The 24,526-nt window shown below is 51.6% G+C and overlaps 1 protein-coding gene across 4 annotated transcripts in view; it reads left to right on the forward strand.

The window, feature by feature from the left end:
* BOC (BOC cell adhesion associated, oncogene regulated) overlaps nucleotides 1–24,526 on the forward strand; it is a 42,917-nt gene that overhangs the window by 13,894 nt on the left and 4,497 nt on the right. Inside the window, exons 2-12 of one of the 4 annotated variants that reach the window (XM_065742060.1) lie at nucleotides 10,228–10,401; nucleotides 10,816–11,094; nucleotides 15,835–15,981; nucleotides 16,520–16,663; nucleotides 17,006–17,299; nucleotides 18,110–18,382; nucleotides 18,882–19,171; nucleotides 21,128–21,296; nucleotides 21,701–21,811; nucleotides 22,225–22,431; nucleotides 23,269–23,450. In XM_065742060.1, the coding sequence (XP_065598132.1) occupies nucleotides 10,228–10,401; nucleotides 10,816–11,094; nucleotides 15,835–15,981; nucleotides 16,520–16,663; nucleotides 17,006–17,299; nucleotides 18,110–18,382; nucleotides 18,882–19,171; nucleotides 21,128–21,296; nucleotides 21,701–21,811; nucleotides 22,225–22,431; nucleotides 23,269–23,450 (2,270 nt within the window). The remainder of the gene's footprint in view (nucleotides 1–10,227; nucleotides 10,402–10,815; nucleotides 11,095–15,834; nucleotides 15,982–16,519; nucleotides 16,664–17,005; nucleotides 17,300–18,109; nucleotides 18,383–18,881; nucleotides 19,172–21,127; nucleotides 21,297–21,700; nucleotides 21,812–22,224; nucleotides 22,432–23,268; nucleotides 23,451–24,526) is intronic. The other 3 variants (XM_065742062.1, XM_065742061.1, XM_065742063.1) reach the window with 3 other exon arrangements.

Raw genomic sequence — 24,526 nt, forward strand, 5'->3', positions numbered from 1 at the left:
TGTCAGTAACTTTGGTCTGGAGACCATACGCTTCCTCTCCCCAGCAGCTTTAGCAATAATGTGTAAATTTTTGGTCTCTTACTTGTGCAGCTGGCCCCAGATGTGCCAAGGGGTGGCTACAGCAGCACCACTGTGCATGTGTTGGTTGCGAGTGACTAACAGAGGAGCGATGCAGCCAATGCTGGCCTTGAAACATGCTTTGTCTTCTACATTTCTTTCTTGGCAACTGAGAGGTCTGATCTGAAAGCAAATGAATATATAACCACTCTGTTTTTACCTGTCATTATATGATGGAGAAAAATAGAGGCAGGCAGACAGGAGAAGCACGTGTGGTTGCACATAATGGTTTTCAGCTTTATTTTTGGATATATGTGTTGAATGCTTTCCCATAGAGTTCAGTAGACGCACATACACAATTTACCACACAGCTAATCTGAACTTGCATGCTTTCATTCCTTTTTCTGGACCCCTGAAGTCATCCACATGCCCCTTTCAGCGGTCTCCTGAACCGTGGGTGGGAAGCACTGACCAAGGGACAGGCTCTTGGGTGGGAGGCAGAAGACCAATGTTTCCCTTCCTTGCTATACTGCTGACTCTCTGCATGACTTCAAGAAATTTCCTTTGCCTCTTCAAGGTTTGCTTTCCTCCCTCCCATTCGTGTTTGCCAATGTAAATAAAAAGGATGTAGAGTGGCTGTAGCCTTCGTGCAGCCTTGCGACACCTAGTACAGTGTTTCCTGCAGCTGGTCCATCTCCGTGTCTTGGTACTCTACCGGATTGCCTGCTTAGGTCTGGGAGCATCACAGGTATGTTAGAGTGCAGCACAGGGACGCTGTCCCCAGGCCCAGCTGGCTCTGGTGCTGGGGTCTGTGTAGATTTGGTATGGATCTTCTTAAGCATGGTAATGACAACCACAGGCTTTAGGGGCTGGAAATGTCTGCGTGATACCAATAGTTGCTGGGTGTTAGTGTCTTGGAACCTTTCAGCCTGGAGTTGGGCTCCATTTCACTTGCCCAGGTGGTTGCGTGTGTGTGCGCATACTGCAGGGAAGCATCCAGTAACCCACAGAAACTGCTGTACCCACACCTGTCTGGCCCTGTGAGGATATTTGGAAGGTGTGAATTGCCCCTTGTTCAGTAACCAGGTGGTAGGTCTTCCTGCCACAGCTCAGCCTGGGCTTCGTGAGTGCCAGCTGATGGGCTTGGGTGGGCTTCGATGCCCAGTCATGGGGCATTTACAAATGGTGGCACGTTGACTCTGCCGTTTCTCCACTATTCACTTAGTTCTTGGCAGCTGGGTGTTTGAATGTTTGCTTGACAAAGTATTTCCCTGAAGTTTATGATTGCGGAAAGTTTAGTCTGACAAACCCCGCTGAGTGATCCCGTTCTCTTGTTGTCAATAATCTCTTGGTTGTTGTCTCCCTTAACCACAATATTTTGTGTGTGGTGCAAATTTGTGTTTTCTTCTCTTGTTGTAATCAGCCTGCCCCTCCCTGCTTGGTTCACCTGTTGAAGCTGTACCCCCGGGATGCTGACATCTGTATCTTAATAATCCAGAAATCCCAGGGCTGCCAGGAAGCAGTATAAATCATAAGATTGCATACCTGTCTAGCACCTCTCACCTGAGAATCCAAAGCTGTCTGGTGTGTACCGTACATCTGCGTACCGCTCGTACTGGCTGGGGTTTGCTGTTCCTGTTTTTGCAGCCTGAGAGGCTGAGACACAAAGTAGGAGGATGTTCAGTTCAAAAGATGAAGAAATAGAGTCAACTTCCAAGACTGTGAGTTTCTGTCCCTCTTTGCTTCATGTAATTGGTCCCTAAAAGAAAAGGGTTGGGTGGTTTCAAGCAGTGTTTTATTTGCAGCAATCCACAGCTATTTTTGCATCCCAGTAATTCCAATCTTAGAACAGAAAACCAATTGCAAGATTTCTCCAAAGTAAGTCAACGTTCCTTGCCTGTGAGTGAGTGTCAGTAACGTGGTTTGCAGGAGGGGTGATAACGAAGTATTGTATCTCAGGGTCAGTTTGGAGCCATGCAGGGACACAATTGTTTGTGGCAGATCTGGACAGGGGAAAAAGACTTTGCTGTACTGCAGGGGTGATGAGAAGACTGGTGGAAACCTGCCTGTCCGGGCTGATCGGCCGACCCAGGCTGTCTCCAGTGCACGTGGGGGCTTTCTCCTGCAGAGCCATAAGCCTTATGGCTCTTGGTGGAAACCACAAGCAGACCATGTGAAATTGCTGTATTCTACCCCAAACCGGGGCAGAGGGCATGGGCTTCTGTTTAGCTTCCACTTGATGAAGAGAGAGGTAGAGGAAAGCTGGCATGGGTCTGGCATTGCCCGAAGGCTGTAGGTAGTCTGCTCCTAGCAGTTGCGAGTGCTGTTCCCACGGCTGGATCATACTGGTGGGGATAGAATAATACCCCCAGTGACGTCCCCAGGGAGCCGGGGTGTAAGAGGAGGAATATTTTGTCTGCAGCCCTTTCAGAGAAGGACAGTGGAGAAGGGATAGGAAAAAAAGGCCGATGATGAGGATTAGGGTGAATGCATGCCCTCAACGCACATAATCTCTGCTGAGGCTATGGGGAAGTTGGTTTAGCGATCCCTGCACTGGCCCCCCTGGAACACGGTGAGCTCGGGGAATAGGAAAGCCTCGGGTCGAGTGAGGAGGGCTGCAAGCCCCAGGAGATAAAAACATGTTTATTTTTCACATGCTGCAGCAGAACGTCCCTACGTCCAGACCCATGTAAGACACTCACGCTCATCCCTTGGGGCTGGGGCACCCCCGGCTCCTTCCGCTCTGCCCCTTCTCCTCTTCCCCCTTCTCCCATGTGCTTTTATTTCTTTTGCAAACAGCGTGCGCCAAATCCAACTTCACAGCTGGCTCTGCTCCACGTGTTTGTTTTCTGTGCCTGCGCAGCGCTTGCCAGCACCGCTTGCACCCTTGCTCGGAGCTGGAGGCGGGGGGAGGGGGGAGAGAAGGGGCGGTGGGGAGGGAAACGGGAGCAGGCTGCTGCTTTCCAAACCCTTATTTGTTTAAAGCTTAAGCCTGTTTGAGAGCGCCTTTTTGGAGTGAGGGGTAAGTGGCAGGGGCGGGATGCGGGGGAATGGAGAAAGTAAACTGTGTGTCAAGGAAAGCAAACTTTGCAGCTGGAATTGCTGCTGGTGCTCATTGTGTGAAGGGGCTGGGGAGGTGGCTTGGAGGCTGTGCCTGCCCTCTCAATGCAAGTGTGAAAGGAAAAGGATTCAGGGCCGGGAGCTGACAGTGAGCTTGAGTCGTGCTGGTAGCCGGGCAGGTGAGCCTCCCTGCCCCAGCTCTTGTCCTTCTGTCATGGAGCACCCCTTCTTGGAGAGGGAGAAACCATGTGCTGACCCTGCTGTGTCTGAAAGGCAGTGCCGGTTCCTACACCATCTCAAGCCCGTGTACAGGGCACTGTCCTCAAGTGTGCCATCATTTTCAGAGAAGGGTGTTTATTCCCAGGATGATAAACGGAGCAAAAGGCATGCAGATATTAGCTTAACAAAAAAGAAAAATAATCGCTATGAGACAAGTTTCCTTCTCTGGGACATCACTTAGTGATGTCCTGCTGCAGGTAATGCCCATCACACAGGGTTTGGGAGAGTCATGCCAGGCCTGAGGTTACCATATGCCCCACCGAGGCACTTGGTGCCGCCAGGGCATTTTCTGCAGGCAGTCATCTCTGTCCTTTTGTTTCGCTGGCCTTGAGCTTCCTCTTGTGTATTTTGGAGTAGTGACACGTCTTCCAGGGAAAACGTGTCCCAGCAGAGGGTCCTGGGGGCTTTTGACCTGCTCCAATTACCAACATGGTTATTGGTAGTGAAAAGTGACAGCAATGGAGAGTAAAAACTCCCATTTATTCCCAAACTTTAAAAAAGGAAAAAAAAAAACAAACCCCGACCCTCTTAAATACAATCTTCAAAGGCCGAGAAAAATGGGCTTGTGCTCTTTTGCATCCCAGCAACAAGTCACTGCTGAAAGGAGTGCAAGCGAGAAGGCAGTTTTTCTTTATGGTGGTGATGGGGATGCCTCTAAAGCCAGCCATCTGGGGATTAAACTTTGTATTGACGGTACTGGCGAGTACTTTGTCCTGTCTCTTTTGTATGCTCTTCTGGATTTTGATGTCAACTGTGTTAAACGAGCCTTGCACTTGTTAATGCAATTTCTGGGCCTGCTCCCATTGAAGTCATGGCAAAGATCACACTGGTTTTGGAGGCGGCCAGATCAAATCCCCTGCTATGACCTTCTGGATGCAGTATTCTAGCAGGTAGTTCCGACATGTGTTTCACATAAGCTCAGTCTGTTTTTTGCTGTTAACTCTGCAGCTGTTGTAGGTGCCCTTGTTCCCCAGCAGTGCCCTGAGCAAAGTCTCCAAAGCTGGGAAATGGGCTGAGGGTGCTCTCTGCTCCATCAGGACATCTTCCCGTTGTGACTCGCCCCAAGGAATGCTTGGCACCTTGTCACTGGCAGTTTCCATGGGCTTTTCTGGTTTAGAGATTGTTTTTTCACTCTGTTATTGTACCTAATTTGACGCGGTGAAGATTTTTCCATTGTTACTAGACAAAGAATTTATTTTTTTAATTGGAGTTGGGAAGGAGGTTCGTGTTCGAGCACACCAAGAAGCAGCTGGCTGTGATCTGAGCACAGCAGTTTCCCTACCTGCATCTCCCCAAGCGTTTGCTCAGTTTTCCTACCATTCTTTCTCCATCCACGCTTCTTTTGGTGTCTCCCGAGGCTTCTCTCCGTAGTTATTTCCTTGCCTCAGCTGGGCCTGCCTCCTCGCTGACCTCTCCCTAACCCAAGCAGCAATTAAAGCCTCAACCTCAGACTGTGAGTTCTGTTTTTTTTCTGTTGGTTTTTTTTTTCATCTGGGGAGGATGAGAATGGGAAAACAAAAGCAGCACCCCGACTAGTGTAAACTAGCCACGGGCACGTCTGTGCCGGCGTGATGACGGCTCCCGGCAGGCACTGCTGTCCCTCATGGTGCTCTGCTCCCCACAGTTGGTGGCTGAAGGGGATGGTGGGGGCTCAGTGTCCTGCTCAGGGTTGCTCTTGCAGCCCCACAGTCCGTGTCAGCTCTGTCAAAGTGCAGGCGTGAGCATGTAGTGCATGTCTGAGCTGAGGGCAATGGGCAGGCAAATACACTGCCCAATTTCTCCAAGTAGGAGAAAGTGTAGATGAATGCATGTTGGTATCTGTTGCATCAAATATCTTAAGTGATCCTGGCCTGTCATTTGTAGTGCCTAGAGTGTGGGATGAGTTCTGCTCTGTTTTGTGCAGCGTCTGTCTGCAGCTGTGGCTGCCCTGACAGTGGTCTCTGGCTGTAATGGTGACATGGTGAAGTGGGTGTTGTTGTTGTAAGGTGTGGATATGGTGCTGGGGCTGACAGGCGATGGTGGTGGTGCAGTGCCGTAAATCCCAGCTTCCAAGGGTTAGCACGTCGCACTTGTACCCAGGGGTCACAGCTGTCCAGCTTCCTCTGTGGTGTCCCCCACCTCAAAGGTGCCTCAGCTGTGTGTTTTGGCAGGGAACCCCACAAGGCCCCATCTCTGCTGCGGGACGGCCCTCCCCGGCACAGCAGCCAGTGTTCTGCAGCAACATCTGTTTGCTGGGCACACTACATCTCTGAAGAGGCTGCGCAGCGTGCTCCATCTGCGCCAGGGGTTGTGTTGCTGGTGCTGCGTTTTTGCCAGCGAGGCCAGAGGCATCAGGACCCGCAGCCCGTGCCAGCAGGGCCGGCTGCCCACCGCCTGCCCCCCGAGTGGGAGCTCAGCGTCCTGCCAGCTGCTTCGCCCGCGTCTCTCCCCCAGCCCCTTCCCCCTGGCCAGGCCGTCCCTCCGGGAGCCCCCAGCCTCTCCAGATTAGAGCTCTCCAGGGAAGGGGCTTTTTGAAAGGAAGAAAGGGAAAGGGGGTGTGGGGTGGGGAGGGGAGGAAAAGGGAGAGGGGGAGAGAAGAAAGAGGGGGAGCAGAAGAATGAAAACAGACCCAAGGGGCAATAGTCCCTCGAGCCATTTCACTGCATTACAATGAATATGGACTCTATTAAGCTCCGTTCTGCCTGTTAGTGTTTCCCAGGGCAACACAGCTCCCATATGGCAAGCATGCAGCAGATTAGGATGGGCCTCCGGGCTTCATTGAGGGCCCGGGGCTTGACTGGCAGTTGAACCCCATTCCCCCCCCAACTCCTCACACTTGACACTGCCTGTGTTTATCTAAAGCGAAAAAAGGGGCCGGGGTGGGAGAAGGGGGCATTTGGGGGGTTATTGTCCCGGGCAATGGGAGAGGGCAGGGAGAGGGGTGGGGGGGCCGGGGGAGGGGGCTGGGGGGGGGGAGGGGGAGGGGAGCAGCCCCTCATACATATTCAGGAGGGGCCGTGAATGGGCAGAGGAGAAATAAAGCAGATGGAATTCGTGTTAAAGAACAGCCACAATCGCCCTCGGAAAACGAGCAGAGAAAAGCGGGCGGCCTTAAAGGAGCGCAGGGAGCAGCGTTTATCCAATTAGCAGGGTTGTCAAATTGAATTTACTCAGAATAGAGGGGGGGGGGTGTAGGCCAGGGGGGAGAGGAGGGAAATTAAGTGTCGGGGCATGGGGGGTGCGCGATGGCGAAGGCCGTGGCTTGGCTTGCCTGCTCTCTGGGAGTTTGTCCCACTCAAAACCGGTGCTGTTTTCAGGGCACGCTGAGGGGCAGCGAGGCTGGCATGCGGGGCCCAGTGCAGGGATGGCCGAGGGGATCCTCGCAGCAGTTAATGCATCTTCTGCTGCACGCCTTTCCTTTCCCACATCCCCTCACACAGTGGCAGCATGGTACAGTGGTATGAGGTGGTGCGGTCAGTGCGTGGGGGTCCCAGCCCTGTGTCACTGTGTGCCCTTGTGCTAGGTGGGCTTCCTCTGATGTCTCTTAGGGCTTGTCTGTTCTGAAGCAGATGGGTACGGTGGCTCGCTTTCCTTTTGCTTCTTCCTTGTCATTGCTTTAAGCTCTGTGGAACAGCTTAAAAAACCCTGTCTGTTACTAAAAGCTAACGATCACAAGCAACGTTGGTGTGCTGTACTTTGGAAGACGCCTCTTCTGGAGAGCACCAGTCCCGAAGCCTGAGCTGGGAGCTCCGCTGTCCCGGCCTGACCCACTGCTGGGAGCAGCTGCGGTGATCCCGTCGCGTCACCCATACGTCCCCATCTGGCCCCGGCCCCGCGGTGTCGGTGCTCTCCCTTCCTGCCTGCCCTCGGACCTCGCTGCCTGCCCGCAGAGCTGGGCAGCGGGCTGGACCTGGTTTCCATTTGGGGCCTTGTAAATCACGGGTGGTGTGGCTGTAACGAGGGCTGCCGGGCCGGCCCTTGTTAAGCAGGAGGGGGCTCGGGGCTGCGGGCAGCATTTCCTCAGTAAAAGCTTCAGTTTCTAATCAGCGGACACCTCTCTCGCTGCCAGTGTCTAATTCAGGTCCCTTTTCCTCTCCAGCCTTCCCCTCCTCCCCCCCCCATATATGCTTTTCTCCCCTCTCACGGCCTCCCCTCTGCCTTTCCCTTCCCTCCTTTGGGGCCTTTGGCGCGGGGCGGGAAGCGGAGCCGACAGTTTTTACACCCCCCGATCTGACAAAGCTCTCGTTAATTTTGCTCTCCTAATGGCCCCTCCTTTGATTTACTGGGATGTCTGAAAGAGACTTAGAGCCTTCGCTCCCCTGACAGGAAATTGTTATTTTAACCTGACAGGAAAGAATTAAAAATAAATAAGTAAATAATACTCCCCCCCTCCCCCAGCAGAGCCCTTCCAGCACCTTTAACCCTTTCTTTTCCCAAGCAGCAGTTCAGCAGGGGCGGGAGGTGGGGGGTAACCACAGAGTGCCTGCAGACGGGAGCCACCTCAGCTCCGCACCGCTCCCGGCGTGCGCGGGGCTGCCGGCAGCTCGCAAGCTGCCCGGTTAATAAAGTGCCTTGCTCTGCACTACTGCAGGCTGCTTAAGGGCAGCGCTTTCAAAAGAGGTCAGCTCCCATTTAGGCGTCGAAATAAGTTGGTTGCCTATTCAGGAGAGCTCAGCGTGTCAAGAACTGAATGCTTTTGAAAATCTGGCTTCAATTGTGGAAGCTGAGAATTTCGAAATCTGGCCCCGGATCCTAATAGTCCTTTTGGAATTGATGTTTTCATTCATTTTCCTCATTATTTTTATGCCGGCCATTTACTTTTTGTACTTCACTCGGCTGTGAAAGAAATGGCCACATGTCCCTATTTAGAGCTCATGTTCTGCCTGGAGGTTTGGGGAGGTACCATACACTTGTCGCAACACACCTTCTCTCCTCGGCCTCCACTGAATGCTGTTTAATCTGCCTGGCACTTTGGCCAAATTTTGTGATCTCCCCTTTTTTTCTCCCCACCTATTGCCCTTCTTCTTTCTACAGACTGGGGACAGACAGTTCGGTCATGGTGTCCATGTGCATGGGTGGTCCTTGCTCATGAAGGGTCCATTACGCCTTTGGCTTTCCCTCTCTGGCCAGAGGCTCTGAGCAGCACGTTGCTGCTGGGAGGTCTGGTTGGGAAGCTCTCTACCTTCCCCCACCCTCAGCGTGGACTCCAAGGAGCAACTCTTTCCCATCCAACATTTTTCCATCCTGCTGCCAAACTCGTCCAGATAGGGCAAGTGAGTCAGCTTTGCACTGTAGGCTTCCAGCACTGAGGAGCAAGGCTTGAGGTCTGCCCCAAAATGGTTCTTCTGGTTTGGTGGAAGACTTCCTATCCCCATAATACCTTATAGAGTGAAGTAGAAACCCGTGTTTTAAGCATTTTCCAGGCTAAGGTGTTTGTTCACATCAGGCCTGGTCAGCGGTGGCTTGGCTGAGGCAGCTGTGGTGTAACTAAGGGTTCTTTGTTGACTGTCTTAGGTGGAGAACTTAACTCGAATGACTCAGATGCTTTCTCCAAGATGACAGCTAAAGGGTCTCATACCACAGTGTGCTGGTTAATGTGGGAAACTCCTCAAAGACAGATTGTTGAGGCTTTCTTCCCTCCTTGGGGGAGGAGAGTGGTGCTGGGAAGGCTGAAGCACGTGGGAAGGAAGTTGTTGTGTTATCACTTTGGTGCTGGTGGTTACCCACAGTGGATTTCCACATGTAACTGAGCTGTGGGCTGCAGTAGCTGCAATATGACTTCAGCTGATCCCAAAGCTTCAGCTGTAGGCCAGTCTGCTTGTCTTTGCTTCCTTTAGGAACCACCAGATAAGTGGCTTGGTGAGAGCTCCCCGAGTGCAGGAGCTGTGTGTCAGCAAGTGAGGCTTACCTTGAATGACTCCCTGAGCATCTCACTGGGAGTCTGTGGGAATCTGTGGTTCAGGATTCCCTCTTCTGGAGGTTATACTTGAAAGGATTTGACCCCTCTTTTTGACTGAGATAGGTATGGAAAGGATGTGCTCCACCTGCTCCTTGCTCAAGCGTTGAGCGTGGTGAAAACAGGAAATGCTGCTTTGCAGGTGCTCTTGAGGATAGTGACTGCAGGTAATGGGCTCGTGTGTCTGTAGGGGAAGCAGGCAATGTGACAATTGTTGTTTGCGATGTCTGCTCTAGTCATTGTGGTCTCTGATCTCCACAAGTGTAGACATGCTATAGGAGCATTTCTGAAACTCCTGTGGGACACACAGGTCGTCATCTTGGTGCTGTGGCTGGAGGGAGCTCAAAATCCTGTAGCCATTTTACAATGGCCATAGGGGGAAATCTCAACTTTAGCCCTTAGACTTTGATTGAAACTGACTTGTCTGACATCTGAGGTGTTTGTGGGTGCGGCCACTTACATCCTTAATCCCCCTTGTCTGCTTTGGTGTTCGTTCATGGCAGTCTCTCCTAAACTGCTCCTGCAGTGTGCAACTTCTCTCAGCAATCTGAGCTGTGATGGGTGGCCTTGGGCTTCAAGTTTTGTAGGTTGTCGTTGCCTTCAAATATGAACCTAGTGCTTGTTCTAGATGGGGTTGTTAAACTCAAAATAGGCTGTGTGTTTTAGGCCAGTAGTTAGTCTGAAACCTCTCTATATGTTGGGTCTCCTAGTTTAGAATAAAGGTGCATGATGCCAAGTTAGTGTGGGCCACCTTGCATCAGTGTCTGCAGCCTGTTCAGGCCATGGGCTTGGTGAATCCCTGGAAGCTTTGGAGTGCTGAGAAAGAAGCAAGGCAAGGCAGGAAAACAGTGGGAAGGCTGAGACTTTCATGCCACTGTCTCTCTTGTTATCTGCAGGAAGCTGCTGCCACACCTCTACCACATCCCCTGAGGCAGCTTATGGGACCCTTCTCTGGGCGCCTCTGCCCCAGGAGACATCGCATGGGATGGCAATGACACGTGGAAAGAAGAGACCCATGTCCTCCATCCTTTGCCTTCTCCTCGCAGCCACGAGCTGCTTTGCCAAACTGAGTGAGTTTCTGTTTTATCCATTTGATCCTTTTTGTTTACGCTTTGTCTGGAAGCAAACTGAGCTCCTGAGATCCCACTTCTTCCTGAAGAGGCTTGGCTTATCCCGTATGCATAAGGGATATGCTGCAGTGTCCAATTGCATTCTGGAGGGGGTGAGCACCCCTGGCAGGATGACGCTCCTTAGAGGAGTTTGCAGATGGAGCTGGACATCTCTGCTTGGTGGTGCCAAGAAGAAATAGGGCTGATGTATGTCTCCAAGGACTAGGGTGTGTGTGTGGTGCTACGGGGAGGGAGAGGCACACGTAGAAACGATGGGGAATGTCAAGCACAGCAGTTTTGCAATTTTTTCCTCTGTCTTATCTTTTGCTGAGACTCATGGGGCTTTCTTCTTTCCATTTCTTCCTCTCTGTGCAGGTGAATCTCTGCAAGTCACTGTACAGCCTGCCTCCACTGTCCAGAAACCTGGGGGCCCAGTCAGCCTGGGGTGTGTTGTGGACCCCCCAAGAGTGAACCTCACCTGGAGACTGAATGGGAAGGAATTGGACGGATCAGATGAGGTGCTGGGGATTCACATTGAGAGAGGGAAACTCATCATCACAGCTCTCAATAACCACACCGTGGGGCGATACCAGTGCATCGCTCGTGTGCCCGAAGGAGTCATTGCCAGCGTTCCTGCAGTGGTCACCTTAGCTAGTGAGTAACTCTGCATTACTCAGGCCATCTGGAGAGGTTCATCTAAGTTCACTGGTTCACTCTGGCATGAAGGGTGGGCTCCTTTAACATGTCAGGCTATTTCGTAGCATTTTAGTTCATGGACTGGCTGTTGTGTCGTGGCCCAGCTATAAGCTACGCAGTCCTTCTGCATAGTAGGCTGCCCACCTGTCCCACAACAATAGTTTTTACACGACCATAAATAGCTGGAATTACCTGATTGATGTGTGGTTGGTTCCCTTACTGCCATGCTACCCCATTGGGTTGCTGACTTCTTGATTGAGATTTCAAGAAATTACCTGTTGCTGTTGATTAACAAACTTCTGCCTGCTCCCCCTTCCCAGGGCTTTTTTTCTCTCCTTGCAAGGTTGCAGTGGTCACTGTGATCCACCTCGTTTCTGAGCTTTAGAGTTTTTGATGTGATGCTCACCACTGCTCCCTTGGGAGGCTGTGTGTGGGCCACCCTTGTTTGGGCACCTGAGAGTCTGATCTTCTCTGAGTTATGTGGAGTGTTTGGTGGAGCAGGTTCGTGCTATGGAGACCTCCATCCTTTAGCAGTGACAGCACTGCTTCATCTTCCTGGCACGGGGAGAGCTTGGGGCTAAGCCTTAAGAAAGTACAGAAGTGTAGATGTTTGTGCAAAGTAGGGGCTGGTTTGGCTTTAAAGCCAAGAGCTATTGGCGTGTCACTGATACATTAATCAGAAGTGAAATGTTTAGGCCAGGCTGGGTGGGAGGAGGAGGTGAAGGAGAGTTGCTGCACTCCAAAGTGGGGTGGGAGGGGATTGTCACGGGGCCGAATACGTTGGGGGATTTGGCCTGAGCTCTGTGCAGAGATTAAGTTTCGGAGAACACATTCCAGAGCAGAAAGGGGGTTGTGTGCGCTGGTGGCCTGATAGAGGGAAGAAGAGAAGGGAGAGGTGGATGGGATTACCAAGGGCATGGTTTGCATTTAGGAGAGCAGGGTGTGCACAGCTCCTCAGCCTGATCATTTCATTCTTAGGCTGCTCTCCTTTTCCCCTCACTCCCACCACCACCAGCTCTGTCTAGAGCAAAGCATGTCTGTTTGACACATCTCCTTGGTTCCAGCATCAGAGGTGAACAGCAGATGGGTCCTACAGCACCAGAGGGGCTCTGTGCTAGGCACTGTGTGTCCCCTGTCCTAGGGAAACAGACCATGTCCCATGTGCCATGGCAGCCTTGGATGGGGAAGGCTTAGAGAAATCTGTGGGTAAAGAGCAAGCAAGAAGCCCTGGGGACGATGTGGGGCTGGAGGTATAGGAGAGAAACCTTCTGAGGGTGATAAAACAACCAGGTTCATGTCCGTGAGATGGAAACAGCTCACAGAAGTGGCTTTGCAGTGGTTTAAAATAAGAGGGGACACTGATTTGTGGTGGGACTGAGATGGATAGCTGTGGTAGCACACGCACCACAGGCTGTCATGCCTGCTCCAGACCTCACCTATAGGGCCTTGCTGTGACTGGTTTGAGGGAGACCAAGCTCTGAGGGAAGAGGGGAAACCTGGCAGGTTGGCATTGCTGCTGGTCCTTTGGGCTACTTCCAGATCACCTGCTGGGCTGAAAGGAGCCCTCAAAGAGTCTCAGCCTCATCCAGAAATTACTTTCAGAGATGGAAGAGTGAAATTGGAATGTGAATATGAAAGAAGCAGGAGGGAAAGAATGTATTTCTGAGATTATGGTTTAGGTTTATTTTGGAAGCAGATCTGAAGTCACTGGAAAAAGTGTCCTGGTAGATTTCAAGGGGTTTAGGTAACATCTTCTGGCCAACTTTTTGGCTGTTGGCACTCCTTTTTCTCCTCCTTTGGAGGAAGCATCCTCGAGTGTCCCAGGCCCTACAGGGTTTCCTTGGACCCCTGGATAATTCACAGGGAAAAGCATACTGAAGTGCTTGGCTGGGGGAGTAGGGAGACAGGGGTAGTGAAAGTCAAGCAACTCACTGTATTCACAGAAAAAATCCATGCCTTCAGCTCCAAAGTTATCCTGCAATGGATAGCCATGACATTTAAAACCGAAAAAATAATCAGGGGTGAAGCAAAGGGAAGCACCTGCTGTAGTGCATCCCCAAAGCACGACCCGGCAGCCAGGCATGAGAGGAGCGCCTGTGCACCCTGGGAACGCAGTGGGGAGGCTCGTGGGGAAAGCCAGGATGCAGTACTCGTGGGCAGCGACCCTGCGCGGGGTCAGGCCCTGGGTCCCTGAGGAGTTTGCAGCTGCTTGCTGAAACTGGCCCCATTCATTTTCCTTTGCTTGGGCCTCTCTGCTGACAGCTCCCCAGAGGCACTGGTAGGGAGGAGGCCGCTTGCAGGTTGGAAAAGCATTTGCTGAGCCAATTCAGGGGGTCCAGCCTTGGGGGCAGAAGTGGTGTGAGGGGGGGAGAGAAGGAAAACACAGGTGGGGCTCTGTGAGCCTCCGGAGGGCTGGCACAAGGGCTGTGAGATCTCTGGGGGTGACGGGGAGCTGAGGGGCAGCAGGGCTTCGGGATGCCAGAGGCTAGAAGGTGGCATGGGTGTGCCAAGAGAGCAGTGAGAGGACTTTCACCTTGAGGGCCTGCTTTCTGTTTACTACTGCTCCTTCTCAGAGTTATTTATGGCCTCCCATTCATTTAATCCGATCCGTCTCGCCCGTCCTGCTGCTTGGCCCCCAGCCCCAGGATTCAGCTGGTTTCACTCCCCGATGACAGCGGCTGGGCAGCTGTGGGTTTGACCCTCCATGTGCCTCCTCACGGGCTGCAGATGGACACAAGGAGTGGCCTTTGCATGCACTCCCTGCCACATGAAAGAAGAAAATAACAATAATAATAAACCCTGTTATCCCAGCACAGCTGGGATTTGCAACCATGGAGAGGGTAAAGCAGTTTCTCCTGCTAGCATGAAGATCTTGGGGTGAAGCTGCTGTCCCCTAATGTGGCCCTGCCGTGCGGCACAGGGGGAACTGATGGGGAGCTGAGACCACCTGAAGGCAAAACTCACTGGCAAGTAGCTCAGCTCATTCCCTGTGGGGAAGCGGGAATTCAGGGCGACAGTCTGGCAGGAAGCTTTTATACCTGCGTACTGGAAAATCTCTTGTCCTTTTGCTCGCTTCTCCCTCCATGTCTCCATTGGGCCCTGCAGCCCCATTCCTTCATCCTCTCTGCAAGTGACCCGAGGTTCCTGTCCCCTCCAAGGGGCATCTGCAGCTGTGCGAGCTGCTGGGGGGCTGCATTTGAAGGACCTCCTCCAGCCATCATCCATGAAGCCACCCCAGGAGTCCCCACATGGGGACGGAGCTCTTGACGGTGCCGTGGGGCTGCTTTCTGGGGTTGGTGCGTGTGCACACGTGTGTGCATGTGCAGATCCCTGCCAGAGTTGCTGGAGCCTATTCCTTGGCTCCAGAATCTTAATTTGGCCGTGGTGAATCCAGACCACCAAGGCGCACATTAATTTTCCTGATGCTCGTTTATGTTTTGTTGATCGGAGAAATATGTGTGATGTGTGCAGGCAGACACTGGGCTCTCGCCTCTTCTCCACCTCTTTCCATTTCTGTCGCTCCTGCTGTTTTATTCCTTGATGGAGTAGGAATGCATAGAGGAGAAACTACCCGGCACCCTTCCCCTCCCCGGCAGTAACTTTCTTTGCTGGAAGAGAGCGGGTCGCCGCCAGCTCTTCACACGTTAAGAGTTAATCTTCATCTGGCTTTAATACCCGGTGGAAACATGGCTCCCCTCCTCGGCTTGTCTTAAAGGATTAATGGCATTTCTGAAGTTCACCCTTATTCCTTCTTTTTAGGATTTTTTTTTCTTAATTGAACGATGCCAAGAAATTCCAAAAGTATGAAGCATGTTCGCTGCAAATCATTTTTATGACATCGCAAAACCTCCCCTCCCCTGCTCAGCCCACTCCCTTCCCCTCGAATCCGGGCACGGGAACACTCGCTCCCCGAGCAGCCGCCCGGCAGCCCCTCCGCGCCGCCTTCGGGGAGGCTTTCTCGCCACCCTGCCAAGAGGGCTGTTTTTTATTTAAACCCCATAAAGTATCTTGCTTTAATCAGAAAGTCTGCTTGAGAAATTTCATGTCACTTTTCCATGACTGTGGGTGGGAGAAGCTCGGAGCCAGCGTTGTCTCTTTCTCTTGGAGCGCTGCTCTATTTCGCAGAGAACAAAAACACATTTTTTTGCTGGCTCGGCTGCCAAGGGCAGGCTTCACCGAGCACGCCCTCCACAAGCCCTTCTGCTCACCAGCTCCCCAAACTGCCCGTGGGCACTGGCACTGTGCACCTGGATGCCATCAGACGGGATGGCTAAGCTGTTGACAGTGCGGGGCCTCATCGTGTCTGATGGCACAGGGTTTGAGGATGAGTGCCCTCTTTGGGCGGTGGGAGAGCTCACGGTGACGCGCAGAGCTGGGAGTGATGCCTATGAAAGACGTGTAGACGGTTCCCTTCCTCACCATCACCCTGGTATCCCGACTTCACACACCATTTTGCCCGGTCACCCTTGAAGCATCCCAAGATGGGGGATTCCCTCTGGAAGCTGTGTTTTAATTGATAAACTTTGTAGGAAGGAGAAGCAAAACTATACAGCTCCGATATGTGGCCAGTTTCCCTGGCTGCTGTGGATGGAGCAGTCCTCTGCTGGAACAGTGGCGAAGCAGCCCTGTGTCCGTGGGGAAAGGATGAACTGGGGTTCTGGGCTAGCTGAGATGTCCTGTTGTTTGCTCCCTTTGCAGATCTCAAGGATTTCAAGTTTGATGGCCCTCATGTGATTGAGGTGGACGAAGGCAACACGGCTGTCATCGCCTGTGACCTGCCTGAAAGCCATCCCAAGGCCCAGGTCCGCTACAGCGTGAAGCACGAGTGGCTGGAGGCCTCCCGAGGTGAGCACCACAGCACCTCTGTCCCGTGGCCTCATATTTACCCTTTTTGTCTGATCTGAGCACAGGCTCTTTTAGAGTTTCTGGCAAGGCTTCGTGTATTGCCACTGCCTGGGACTGAGATGTAACACCAGCATGCAGAAGGAAGCTTGGGGAAAGGAAGTAGAAGTAGGTGATGAACTGCACTACTCTTCATTGGGCGTCTCTGTATGTCCATGAAATATTCTTCCATCCCAGTCCCTGGATAAAGATGATTCTGAATTTAGGGGAATTATTAAAATTTGGAACTAAATTCCGGAACTTTACTCTTATCTTCTGTACGTACCTGTTACAAGCTAGCTTCACCTGCAGCACTCTTCCTCCCACAACTGCATCATATCTTCTGATATGTGAACAAAAAGGGCTCATTTCAGTGCTTTCAGTGTTATCCCATTGTGGTTTTTTTTCCCTTCTCACTTGTCTACCTTTTCTCTTAGGGCACTGTGTTTCATCCAGGTGCTGCATCTTGAGCCATGAGCCATCTCCTCTTCTCTCCCTACAGACAATTACCTTATCATGCCATCCGGGAACCTTCAGATTGTCAATGCCAGCCAAGAGGATGAGGGGACTTATAAATGTGCTGCCTACAACCCTGTGACACAAGAGGTGAAAACCTCAGTCTCCAGTGAGAGGCTCCGTGTGAGACGTAAGTCGCTCTCCTTTCATTGCACGTCTCCTTCTCAGCCATTCCAGCCCTGGGAGCATATACACAGTGCTATTTTAGCTGGGTTTGGTGTGAACTGACATCAGCAGCTGCTGAGAAAACCCCTTTCTGGCAGCGGAGCTCCCCTAGGTCTGCTCCCAGGGTTTGTGTACGCAGCCTTGGGATTGCCATACCTCTTCAGGACTTACTCTTGGTGATACGTGAGCAAGGCCCTTAGTCTGTCAGCAAAACCACTTGCTGTGTGCACCGATCTTTTAAAGAACAACCTTCTTGTCCTGCATTGCCACCTTCCTTCCTATTACCTCCTCCCTCCTCTCCTCCCAGGCTCCACAGCAGAGGCCGCTCGGATAATCTACCCGCCTGAAGCTCAGACCATCATCGTCACCAAAGGCCAAAGCCTCATCCTGGAGTGTGTGGCCAGTGGGATCCCCCCACCCCGTGTCACCTGGGCCAAAGATGGCTCCAGTGTGTCGGCGTACAATAAGACACGGTTCCTGCTCAGCAACCTTCTGATCGACCCCACCAGTGAGGAGGACTCAGGCACCTACAGCTGCACAGCTGACAATGGGGTTGGTGAGCCTGGAGCAGCCTTCATCTTCTACAATGTGCAGGTGTTTGGTGAGTGCTGCTGTAGCTTTTGTTTCAGGAGGGGCTTGGACTTTCTCAGCTGCTTTCAGGGAACAATACTAGTGTGTCTGTGCTCTTCCTCTCTCTCTGGACAAACCATAGTATAAGTCAGACCGTGTCTGTGGTTCCAGTTTCTAGGAGATGGGATAAATTCTGTCTTGAGAGTGAAAAGTTCTTCCTTCCAGGTTCCTACCATGAGCTTCCTCCTCCCATGGGAAGCTCATCATCTTGTGCCACTGGGTTTGCCCTTGCACTCTTTAGTGGAGGACTGGCTCTTTCTCAGACATACATGAGACTGGTGTAGAGGAGCCATTAGAGAGTCCTGCTTTTCACTTTGTTCTTCAGGGAAGCTCTCTGTGGGGTGAGAAATGGAAAGAATACCACATGTTAGGTATTTCTACCACATATCCTTCCCCTTCTCACAAGCTGTAGGGAGGGTAAGCCCAGGTTTTGTTAGATTGCATGTCATCCAAGTGTCACAAAGATGTGGGAACAAGTGCAGCCTTTGCAGAGTACTGTTTCAGCTAATAAAAATGGGGAGTTGTAGGTGCTGGCTGTCACCATGTGACTGAGAGGGGAAGCTGGCCTTAGGACATCTCTTCTTTTGGTTTATGTGGGTGCTGAAGGGAAGATGTTACAAATCAGACCCACATGGTACCCCATAAAGGTAGCAGCACTGGCAGGGAGGATTGAAAATCCATCCTTTCACCCTCATCCCTGCCAGAAAGTAGGGTGCAAGGCCAGGACTGTGCCATGCTCCCTGCCAAGTGGTGATTATGATCTGTGCTTTTCTCCTCGCAGAGCCCCCAGAGGTTACCATGGAGCTGTCCCAGCAGATCATTCCCTGGGGCCAGAGTGCCAAGTTCACCTGCGAGGTGCGAGGGAACCCCCAGCCCTCAGTCATGTGGCTGCGCAATGCCGTGCCGCTTGCTGCCAGCCACCGGCTCCGGCTGTCCCGCCGGGCGCTGCGAGTGGTCAGTGTGGGGCCCGAAGACGATGGCATTTACCAGTGCATGGCAGAGAACGAGGTGGGAAGTGCTCAAGCCATGGTGCAGCTGAGGACGGCCCAGCCAGGTGAGTCCCTCCTTTGAAGCTTGTAGTCATTCAGAGCTAGAGGCCAGCGAAAGAGCAGAGAGGAGAAGACTGGTGCGTAACCCTCCTGCTTGGGTTTGAGCCTGCTGTGCTCTTCCTTCTTTTTCATCCTACGCACTGAATGGTTTTGGAGATGCTACCTCCTTCTTTGGACCCTGCTGAACTTAGCCAGGGTCTGAGGGGCTGTCAGAGCGGTAGGACACCCCCTGTGGTCGAGGCCTGTCCTGGGAGGGGCTCCAGTGAGTCATGACATGTTTGTACCAGGAGAAGGAAAGTTTGTTTCTAACACTTCTTGGAGAGACTGGGCAGGCAGCACCACCTGGGACCTCATACCTCTAAGTTATCTGTGGTGCAGCAGGTGAATAGCTCCAGGTTTCTAAGAGGATTCAGGGGGCTTCTTGTAGCTCTGTCTTCATTGCAGTCCGGATCACGCATTTCCCTGCCTGCACCCCTCATTTACTCTCATCATCTTGTCTTTCAGGAGCTACCCTCAGTCCTGAGCAAGATGCATCAGCTCAGCCCCCAACACCGACTTCCAGGGATGGTGCCTTAAAGCTGCCCCTGGATAAAGGTAGTCCTCCAAAGCCTGTGACCACCCCACCGGCAGCATCTCCGCAGTGCTCAGCCAACAAGGAGCTGGTGTCTCCAGCCGAGGCCCCCATCATCCTCAGTTCTCCCCGGACTTCCAAGACAGACACCTACGACCTAGTGTGGAGACCCCGGCCTGACAGCAGGGCCCCAATCCTCTACTACGTGGTGAAGCATCGCAAGGTATCGCTGTTTTACTGTGCTCCCTCTTTCTTCCGTGCTGTTCTCCAGCTGCCTGGTAGCCTTGTCACATGCCCTGTGGACTGCACTGGGACACAGACACATATTGCTCACTGATGGTGATGGTCAGTGGGACCAATCCAAGAAGAGATGGTAGGGGTCTGCATGTCGGTCTCAAAATGAAGAGGTTGTGTGCACACATGTTTGCCTTTCCAGCTCTCATAGCCATGCTACCTTCTCTGGGAAGTTTCTAAACCCCAGCTTTCTGAAGGTTTTCTTTTGGAGGCTGAAGGGCCGTGAGTGTGCTGTCGAGCACTTGCTGGTGGCACGCCATGGTGCACAGAGCGGTGCTGAGCCCCGCTGAGCCTGGAGGCTCCTGTCCTCTGCAGTGCCTCTCAGCACAGCAGGCAGGGTGAGGCCAGAGCCATTAGCCAGCAGATTCTGTAAATAGCAAAGCAAAGCACATTGAGGTAAAAATTCTACTGTTGATGTGTAGAGCACTTCTTGGCATTTTACTGGGAGCAAGGGGGAAGAAGCCTGTATTTCCTTTGAGCAGGCAGATGGTTGCAGCAGAGAGACTGGTTTTGCTTTGGGCTTTGAGTACATTTCAGATCTGGTGTGTTTTGAATTCCCAGCCATTGCAAGCCACCGTTTATATATATGAATATACATATCTGTTTTCCTGAAATTGTTTGATTTCATGAAAATGTGGTGTAACAGGAGGCTGTGGTAACACCCCCACATCACTGATTTCTTTCTAAACAAAACTAAGGCCGAGGGTTTCAGCTAGCTGTTGCTTTAAATAACTCTTTAAAACAAAGAAGATGCCAACACAAGAACACAATGGGGCAAGTTTCAAAAACAAAAGATGCCAAAAGCCTCACCAGTCTGTATAGAGTGTAGTAGTCTGCCGGGAAGAGATTTGTCCCCCAGTGGTGTATCATGTAACAAGCAATTCTGTGTGCAATCTTGGCTTGCAGGCTGGAGTTTGTCCATATTTTATTTGTTTTTCAGCACTTCACCTGGAAGGGGCTGCGGGGCAGTGGAGGTCACCATGGGTCACTGCAGTTTGCAGTAATATGTTTTCAGTGTAGTCCAAATTCTCAGCTGGAGACTCTTTCTTGGGATGCTGAAGGATTGTGTGGAAAGGAATTAGTCCCAATAACCCTCAAACTTGTTTAGAAAGAGTCTCTTTCTATAAGAGATCTGTAGGATCAAGTTATATAATGATCCGGTTTAACCATCTCTGACTGGAAAAGCATGTGTGTGGAGAGGGAAGGAATCAATTCAGCAACAAAAGAAAAGGCTCTTTGTGTGAGAGATGGCCGAGGAAAGTAAAACCTTCTGACAGGAGGCTTAAAATTGTCCGGATGAGGGTCTGTTTCTCCTCTGGAAAATATCCACAGATGTCTCTTCCCCCTGCTCCTACACTGCCCCTAAAGTCTCAGCAGCCTGCAAGCAGTCAGATGCCATAGAGTTATTATCTTTGTTCGCTTTTTCTTTCCTGGATATTTAGCAGTCTTCAGGGTTCCTCCCCTCCCCCCAGGCCTCACAGCTCTGCAGGCTCAGGAATAAAAATAAAATGAGGCAGGCATTAATCAGTCAGTGTCAAATGCCTGGAGAAAAGATGAATGATACGGCCGAGTCCTGGCATTTCCGCTCTGTCGTGTTGCCTGCATTGCTAATGCTGCTTTCGGCACCGGGTCACCTCAGCATCCTGTGTGTTTGCCTGCAAAAATATTATCCTTGCAGCTGGGGAGAAGGTGGAGAATCCCACCTCCCCTCCTGCTCCCTATGGGGTGGTGGAACTTCGCTGGAAACCAGAATGTTTCCGCGTCTTTCTGGGCGCTCGGCCGTACAGCATCCGTTCCTGCAGGAGGCGCTTCAGTTCAGCCAGGAACGGCCCAAGGTGAGGCTGCTTACCCTTAACTGTGCCCATGGCCTGCCTCGTTCTCCCAGCAGGTGGCCAACGCCTCCGACAGCTGGGCCGTGAGAGATGTGCCGGCCTCGCAGCACCGCCTGACGCTCACCAGGCTGGATCCCGGCAGCCTCTACGAGGTGGAGATGGCCGCTCACAACTGCGCCGGCGAGGGACAGACGGCCATGGTGACCTTCCGGACTGGTAAAGGTTAAAGTGATCCTGGGGCATTTTGCTCTGAGGTGGTGGGGTGCCCTCCTTCCTCTCTCGGTGTCTCAGTCTATAGTCACAAAATAGGCCTGGGAGGGAAGTCTATAGTCACAAAATAGGCCTGGGAGGGAAGTCAGGAGGTCGCAATGAGATTTTCAGAAAGCTAATTAGAAGTTTTAGAAAGCTAAGTGCTAGAGGGGACAAAAATAAATCAATTAACAGTATAACAATTCTGCTTTAGTTCCTCTCTTCAAGTTGAGCACTTGGAGCCCTCAGGGCTGTTCGAGACCAAAGACTATTTACATCAGCATTGCAACTGGGAATGTTTTCTTCATTCGTCACAGCAAAAATGAACTGTCACCCACACCAGCATGTCCCTGATGCCATCTCTCCATCCTACACAGGCCGGCGCCCAAAACCAGAGATCATTGCCAGCAAAGAGCAGCAAATCCAGAGGGATGACCCAGGCACGAGCACTCAGAGCAGCAACCAGTCCGACAACAGCCGGCTGTCCCGTAAGGCTCTGGGCAAGGCCTGTCCTGTTTTCGTCTCCTACCTGTCTGTCCCCTTTCTGTCCCCAGTGTCAGTTTCCCCTTGCTTGCTGCTCCCACATCATCGAGGCCTCCCATTCTGTCTCCAGACCCGCATCCACAGTTCTCACTGCTGTCTCCTTTTACAGTGGGTGCTCACAACTTACTTAAGTTGGAAAGGGGAAAAAGAGTGAGATACAAACAGCAATAAAAGATATTTGGAGAATGCAGAGTGAAGGGAGTGAGGATTTGAGGGTCCCAGCTCCAACTAAGAGCACCTGGGACTTAGAGAGCATATGTGTGGCATGTGTTGCATATGTCCCCCACGTCCCCCTGAGGTACTGCATTCTCCAGACGTGTTGGAAATGTGTCTTGATGTCCACTCGTACCCCCTGCAGCTCCAGAGGCACCAGATCGTCCAACCATCTCCATGGCATCAGAGACATCTGTGTATGTGACCTGGATCCCCCGTGGGAATGGTGGATTTCCTATCCAGTCCTTCCGTGTGGAATATAAGAAACTGAAGAAGTCAGGAGACTGGGTCCTGGCCACCAGTGACATTCCTCCCTCTCGCCTCTCTGTGGAAATCCCAGACCTGGAGAAAGGTAGGCATGTGGTCTCTCCGCTTCCTGGGGATCTGAAGGAAAGCCATGATGGTGAACCATCCTTCATGTCACACTCAGCCCTGGCACATGTAAACAGGGCGAAGCCTCCCCAGCTCCAGACATAGGTGCATGGGGAAATGCTGCAAATGCTTCTCCAATTTCTCCAGCTGTAGAGACCAGCATAGATTTAACCTCCCTCAGGGAGGCTCACACATGCTTTTCTGTATTATGGGACATAGTTACTAAGGGCATTAGTGTCTTGTTTTTGCAATTTACTAGATAGGACAGAACTTTTCTTTCTGTAGCCACAGGCGAGACAGATGGGTGTGCAATTCCCACGGAGCTTCACATGAGGAAAAAAGGCATCACTGAGTGGGACAGCTTTAAAAAGCAAAATACCTACCCAAACTCAAAGAGCAGAGAAAGGATGTCTCAGTTAAAACGACTTTGGCTTAGAACTTTTATATGAGATTTATGTACCTAATTTCTGTGCAATAGAGGAAGGATGCTATCCTGTTCCTGCATTAGAGTAAGGGCAAATTTCAGGCCACTGCATCCAGCCACCCACCCCACCTCCCATAGCTGCTACATGGCTTCTAGACCAACCAGACAGGAACTGGGAGAGACAAATGAAAGCAGACTCTGTCTATCACATGGCTGAAATGTGGCCATTCTGTGTTTGTACTTCAGCCAAAGCATCTCTGTAGTTTTCTTCGCTTTCTGGAGAAGACACGGCCCCCTCTCCACAGCCAAGCCTGTGCTGACAGTAGAACTCTTGATATACATCAGTGCTAACTTAAAGAAACTTACTTCTTTTATTCCCCATTTCTTCCCAAGGCTTTTCCTATAAGTTTCGTGTCCGAGCACTGAACATCCTGGGAGAAAGTGAACCCAGTGCTGCATCTCGGCCATATGTGGTGTCTGGGCACAACAACCGAGTCTATGAGCGCCCCGTGGCCGGGCCATACATCACCTTCACAGATGCCATTAATGAGACCACCATCATGCTGAAGTGGATGGTAAGCTTTGTGGGGGAGAAAGAAGGACCTCTGAATGTGCAGGAAGCAGATGTGTAGGTGCTGCTTGCACAGCTCACACATTTTCAGGGTGACCACACCGGAGCTTGTCACTAGCACAGATGGATTGGAGAGCCATAGCTGTCACAGGCATTAAAAGCTGGGCTCGTGCCATGCAGAAGTGCAGGAAGTCAGAGTGCTTAGGAAACGCTTTTAATCTGAATCCAGCATTGTGAACAGGAGGCATTTCAGGGATAACCTCAGGGTCTTGACCATTTTGTCCAGCAAACATGGTTCAGCAATGTGTGGGGTGGCTGCTTGCTTTCCTGGCCAAATTCCTGGAATCTATTAGCACCTCTGTCTGCCCCAGTAGTTTCCAGGAGATGTGTCCTCTTCACTCTCACTTGCTAAACAGCAGTTCTGAGTGCTGGTAATTGTGTACAGCAGTCCAGCCCTGAGGATTTTTAGGAGTGGGCAGGATATTTTGGCTCACAAGCCCAGATCCGAGTGTTTCCAACAACTTAGAGCTTACTCAGAGGGATGCATCACACTCTTCTCTCCCAACTTCTGATTCAAAATTGCTCCAGGGCAGGATGGGCAACGATGTTATTTTAAACGCACCAGCTGATAAAGTACTAGATTAAAGGCAGCAAGAGCATATGTTGCTGGGGCAGTACAGCCCAGATGAGGGAGGAGCAGAGTTGTCTTCAGAAATATGAGACTCCTACAGTCACTGGTTTGTAGTAAGATAGATACAGTTTGTCTGGATGCCATTAGTCTGTTGGAGCCAAGGTGATGGTGTGCTTGTCCTTGCGCAGCTGAGTCACTTGCTAAAGAAAAGGAGGGACAGAGTAGGGCCATGAAGATGATCAGAGGACTTGAGCAGAGGGGACATTATAGCATCCTTCCTTAACCTGGACGTGGCCTACAGAAAAGCTGGGGAGGGATGTTTTATAAGAGTGTGTAGCGACAAGATGAGGAGAAATGGCTTTTAAACTGGAAAAGGGTAGATTTGGACCAGATATTAGGAAGAAATTCTTTACTGTGAGGGTGTTGAGACACTGAAGAAGGTGTGGATG

Source organism: Cyrtonyx montezumae, unplaced genomic scaffold (genome assembly GCF_038088225.1).
Source record: "Cyrtonyx montezumae isolate F1298 unplaced genomic scaffold, pur_monq_1.0 scaffold_3, whole genome shotgun sequence".
Lineage (NCBI taxonomy): Eukaryota > Metazoa > Chordata > Aves > Galliformes > Odontophoridae > Cyrtonyx > Cyrtonyx montezumae.